The sequence below is a fragment of the Saimiri boliviensis genome, chromosome 9 (genome assembly GCF_048565385.1).
Source record: "Saimiri boliviensis isolate mSaiBol1 chromosome 9, mSaiBol1.pri, whole genome shotgun sequence".
NCBI lineage: Eukaryota > Metazoa > Chordata > Mammalia > Primates > Cebidae > Saimiri > Saimiri boliviensis.
Window position 1 is genome coordinate 74,364,226 of NC_133457.1, and position 5,516 is coordinate 74,369,741.

Below are 5,516 nucleotides of genomic sequence, written 5' to 3' on the forward strand. Positions count from 1 at the left end.
TTTCTCCTTTGATGGTTTGCAACCGAAGTAGAATTTTATTACGGATTACTAAGGAAGCTTCCTTGAGTTTCTAGCCCCCAAAGTTTCTGCGCACTCCGTGGCGTACCGCTGAGGCTCCTCATGCCATGAGAAACAGAATGGAGCCAAAATCAAGCCGGCGGGATGTCGGAGCTGTAACGTCTTCCCTACCCCCCACCCATTGCTGAGTTTCCACAGTGCTGAGCCAGGGACCCGGCAGAGCCGCCTGGTTCCTTTTATGAACAACAGCCCCGTGATGAAGGCAGCAGGAGTCAGAGAACTATTCATTGCAGGAAGCCCCAGCATCCGGTGAGAAATAAGAAGTGCAACAGCACAGGATACGCCTTGGGTCAGGGGGACGCGGAAAGCCCGCAGCCTTTGTGTCCTTCTCTGGGCCAGAGTGGCTGCAGCTCACCCCTCAGCTCCCCTCAGGGCCCAGCTGGGAGCCGAGATAGAAACTCCTGTCCCTGCTGTCCCTGCTGGGCTTCTCGCCTCCCGCCGAGGGGCACATGGAGACCGGGATGGCCACCTTCACCGGCCTGCTGCTGCTGCTACTCCTGGGCCAGCCAGGGGCTGGCATGGGAGGTGACACGGAGGCGGTGGTCTGCGCGGAGATGGCCTGCTACACGGCCCACTGGGGCAAGCTGAGCGCTGCCGAGGCCCAGAGCCACTGCAGCCAGAATGGGGGCAACCTGGCCACTGTGAAGAGCCGGGAGGAGGCCCAGCACATCCAGCGAGCCCTGGCCCAGCTCCTGAGGCTGGAGGCGAACCTGACGGCGAGGATGGGCAAGTTCTGGATCGGGCTCCAGCGAGAGAAGGGGAAGTGCCTGGACCCCAGCCTGCCGCTGAAGGGCTTCAGCTGGGTGGGCGGCGGGGAGGACACGCCTTACGCGAACTGGTACAAGGAGCTCCGCAGCTCGTGCGTCTCCAAGCGCTGTGTGTCTCTGCTGCTGGACCTGTCCCAGCCTCTCCTTTCCAGCCACCTCCCCAGGTGGTCCGAAGGCCCCTGTGGGAGCTCAGACTCCCCCGGAAATAACATTGAGGGCTTCGTGTGCAAGTTCAGCTTCAAAGGCATGTGCCGGCCCCTGGCCCTGGGGGGCCCAGGCCAGGTGACCTACACCACCCCCTTCCAGACCACCAGTTCCTCCTTGGAAGCTGTGCCCTTTGCCTCTGCGGCCAACGTGATCTGTGGGGATGGGGACCAGGACAAGAGTCAGAGTCATTATTTCCTGTGCAAGGAGAAGGCCCCTGATGTGTTCGACTGGGGCAGCTCGGGCCCTCTCTGTGTCAGCCCCAAGTATGGCTGCAACTTCAACAATGGGGGCTGCCACCAGGACTGCTTTGAAGGAGGGGATGGCTCCTTCCTTTGCGGCTGCCGGCCAGGGTTCCGGCTGCTGGACGACCTGGTGACCTGTGCCTCCCGTAACCCTTGCAGCTCCAGCCCATGCCGTGGGGGGGCCACATGCATCCAGGGTTCCCATGGGAAAAACTACACATGCCACTGTCCCCAAGGGTACCAGCTGGACTCAAGTCAGCTGGACTGTGTGGATGTGGATGAATGCCAGGACTCCCCCTGTGCCCAGGAGTGTGTCAACACCCCTGGGGGCTTCCGCTGCGAATGCTGGGTTGGTTACGAACCGGGTGGTCCTGGAGAGGGTGTCTGTCGGGATGTGGATGAGTGTGCCCTGGACCCCTCGCCCTGCGCCCAGGGCTGCACCAACACAGACGGCTCATTCTACTGCTCCTGCCAGGAGGGCTACGTCCTGGCTGAGGAGGACGGCACTCAGTGCCAGGATGTGGACGAGTGTGCAGGCCCTGGGGTCTCCCCCTGTGACAGCTTGTGCTTCAACACACAAGGGTCCTTCCTCTGTGGCTGCCTGACAGGCTGGGAGCTGGCCCCAAATGGGGTCTCCTGCACCATGGGGCTTGTGTCTGTGGGACCACCATCTGGGCCCCCCGAGGAGGAGTACAAAGGAAAGAAAGAGGGGAGCACCGTGGCCCCCGCTGCAGCAGCCAGTCCCACGAGGGGCCCTGAGGGCACCCCCAGGGCCACACCCACCACAAGAAGACTTTCACTCTCACCTGACGCCCCAGTCACCTCTGACCCACTGGAAATGCTGGCCCCTAGTGGGTCCCCACGCATCTGGAAGGAGCCCAGCATCCATCATGTCACGGCCATCTCTGGCCCCCAGGAGCCTGAAGGTGGGGACTCCTCCGTCGACAAACAAAACAACGATGGCACTGACGGGCAAAAGTTGCTTTTGTTCTACATCCTGGGCACCGTGGTGGCCATCCTCCTCCTGCTGGCCCTGGCTCTGGGGCTCCTGGTCTATCGCAAGCGGAGAGCGAAGAGGGAGGAGAAGGAGGAGAAGCCTCAGAATGCGGCAGACAGGTACTCCTGGGTTCCAGAGCGAGCGGAGGGCAGGGCCATGGAGAACGCGTACAGGTAAAGGGGGCCCTGAGCGACCGGGGGAGGGGACGGGCAGGCGTGGGGCACCGACTGCAGTAGCAGGAGCAGGCACAGCTTCCCCGCGGGCGGAAACAGCCCGATCCCGGCAGCCGACCCCCAACCTCTCCCCACGCCAGGAACAAGGGCTCCCTTAGCAGCGCATGCTGCCGGTCTGCGCAGGGCTGCTGGTAGGGCTCTCTCCCCAAGCTCCAGGTGAACAGGGGGCAGGGGCACTGTGGCATCCAACACTGCCTCTTTTGTTTTTCATAGTCCGACACCTGGGACAGACTGCTGAAAGTGAGGTGGCCCCAGAGACAGTAGAGTCATCGGCCACCGCCCTCAGAACTTTGAACTCCCCATCCCAAGGGGGACCCACATCTTTCTGAAAGACTGGACTGGAATCTTAGCAAACAACTGTAAGCCTTCTCCTTAAAGGCCCCAGAACACGCAGGTATTCTCTACGCATGTGTGGTGTTCCTGAAGTGGAAGCTGTGTGTTGGCTTGCCACGGTGGAAATTTTGTGACTCCGTAATGATTCTTACATCTCCCTTTTCAAATTCCAGTGTGATAGATTCCAGATTAGGGTGTGAGGAGGCCGGGGCTAGGGGCTCCCCTGAACAGCTTCTCTGCTCACTTTGACCACCTAAGAGGAAAAGGCAGGCTACTCGTGCTGATTAGGATTGAAATGATTTGTTTCTCTTCCTGGGATGAAAACTAAGTCAATTAACTATTCAGTTAGATGAGACGCTCTGGTTTTTTGGTCGAAGGGAAGATGTTCAGGACTGGAAACAGTTCTTTACATTTGCATTCCTGCATTTCCCCAGCACAAGTCTTGCTGAATGGGATCTTGTTGACGTCCCCCAGAATGGCTAGCTGTGCAATTAACCGCTTAGGTCACCAGGAGCCTGGAAGTGCCTCCCTAGTTCCATTTCTAGTAGTCTTGGGTTTATTTGCAAAGGAAGTTTGAAAAGTATGAGCAAAGTTGCTTGAAGTGAGTTATGGGTGTTTTTGTGAAGCCGCGTCACCTACAGGGCTAGGTGGGAGCGGGCAGGGATTTGTTCACAGATACTTGAATTCGTTCATCTAAATATACTGAGGTTGCCACACACTTGACTGTGGATGTGATTAACACTAACAAGGAAACAAAATCATGAACAGCCCGTCTTTCATCCCGGGAGGCCCTGGACGCCCTGTGCGTGGCCCCGCCTCCACTTCATCCCTCCAGGAATGCAGGGCTCTGAGCGCAGAGGGAGGAAGCCCTGCAGAACCTTCCATCGAACTGTTTCCTAAAGGACGTGTGAATGGGAGATGATGCACTGTGCTTGAAGGCTATCCTTTTAGAGCATGTTAGCACAGTTTGCAGTTCACAGTTGATGCAGCATCCTGAGATTTTAAATCCTGAAGTGTGGGTGGGGCGCACACCAAGCAGGGGCCAGGCAGGCAGGTTGCTTAAGGAACATGTGTTCTGTGTGTCACTTTTCCTTAAAAATGGGGGTGGGGAGTGAAGGAGGAGGGAAAAAGAGGACTAACTAAAATTCTTCTTGTCAGCAAAACCTGCTCAAAGCCATTTAAATTTAAATCCTCATTTTAAAGGGTACACTTGCAAAGATTTCTCCTTAGGATAATGTGGTCCATAGTGCATGCTCTCTCTCTCTCCTCTGTCTCTCTCTCTCACAGCACCATTCTGCCTGGGGCACTGGAACACAGCCCTGGGGGTCACCGATCGTCAGAGTCACTAGAAGTTACCTGAGTATCTCTAGGAGGCCTCATGTCGCCTCTGGGCTTTTTGCTGCCACTGTGCAGAAGAACAGGCAGAGGAAATGTGTCTCCCTCCAAGACCCCAAAGCCTCAGAGAAAGGGTGCCTCCTTGTTCTGGTTTTGCCTTAGCAAAGCATCGGTCTCGGAGGTGGTACCCTGGAGTACTTAAAAAGTCATGAGGTGCAGGGCCTTTAAGTCAATACTCTTGCCAGTTTTGAAATATAGATGCTATGGTTCAGATTTTTCTTTTTTTGACAGAGTCTCACTCTGTCACTCCAGGCTGGAGTACAGTGGCGCGATCTCAGCTCACTGCAACCTCTGCCTCCCAGGTTCAAGCAATTCTCTGCCTCGGCCTCCCAAGTAGCTGGGATTACAGGCACCCACCACTACACCCAGCTAATTTTTATATTTTTAGTAGAGATGGTGTTGCACCATCTTGGCCAGGCTGGTCTTGAACACCTGACCTCATGATCCACCTGCCTCTGCCTTCCAAAGTGCTGGGATTACAGGCATGAGCCACCGTGCCAGGCTGGTTCAGATGTTTTTTTAATGGAACACTCAATGGGCAGGGGAGCTGAAAGGAAATATGGAGGTTTTGTGGGGCTCAGTGGGGCGTTTGGAATTTCTTTTTAAAGTCATCTCATGGTCTTCAGTTTTCAGTTGGAATTCTGGTGTTTAACACTTAAGGGAGACAAAGGCTGTGTCCATTTGGCAACACTTCCTTGGCCACAGAATTCTAGGTGATCTGTGGAGCTGGGCAGTCTGTGGCGTGGAGAGCAGCTGTCTGGCCATCCAGAGGATTCTAAAGACACTGCGGGATACACGGCTAACCAACATCAACACTGAGATAAATGCAAATGCAACACCTTTCCCTCTGGGCCTGGAAAATCCTTGTCCTTATTATTTGGGGTGAAGGAGCCATTCCTGCCCTCGGCTTCTCAGAGCCCCAACAAAGTCTGTGTATGAATCCCGGGGTCTTTGAATTCGCTGAGGTCACTACGAGCCCTGCTATGCTCACAGTGTTGTGATTGCTCTCACATCCCAGCACCACCGTCTGGTCTCTGAATTTTTCTGTAGGTGGCAACATGCAGCCCCGTTCTCAACAGCAGGGAGGGCATGGACCCCCTCTGTGGAACCCACAAGGGGAGAAATGGGTGACAGAGAGTCCACTTTCTTAAAAGGTGACCTGGCAGGGCTAGGTCCTCTCCTGCTGGATGGTGCTGTCTCTTGCACACCACTCCCACTGCTTGGGGAGAGTCAGCAGCCCACCCCAACAGCTCAGGAAACGGGT

General features: G+C 56.0%; 1 protein-coding gene across 2 annotated transcripts; it reads left to right on the forward strand.

The window, feature by feature from the left end:
• The first annotated feature begins 226 nt into the window (after positions 1 to 226).
• CD93 (CD93 molecule) lies at positions 227 to 4,810 on the forward strand. 2 transcript variants are annotated; one of them, XM_003942934.3, is made up of 2 exons: positions 227 to 2,464; positions 2,738 to 4,810. In XM_003942934.3, the coding sequence occupies exons 1-2, from the start codon at positions 528 to 530 to the stop codon at positions 2,760 to 2,762; spliced, it is 1,962 nt and encodes a 653-aa protein (XP_003942983.1). In that variant the 5' UTR covers positions 227 to 527; the 3' UTR covers positions 2,763 to 4,810. The 2 variants fall into 2 exon arrangements, with proteins under 2 accessions (XP_003942983.1, XP_010329078.1); XM_010330776.2 differs by having other exon boundaries at positions 227 to 2,410.
• Positions 4,811 to 5,516: the final 706 nt, after the last annotated feature.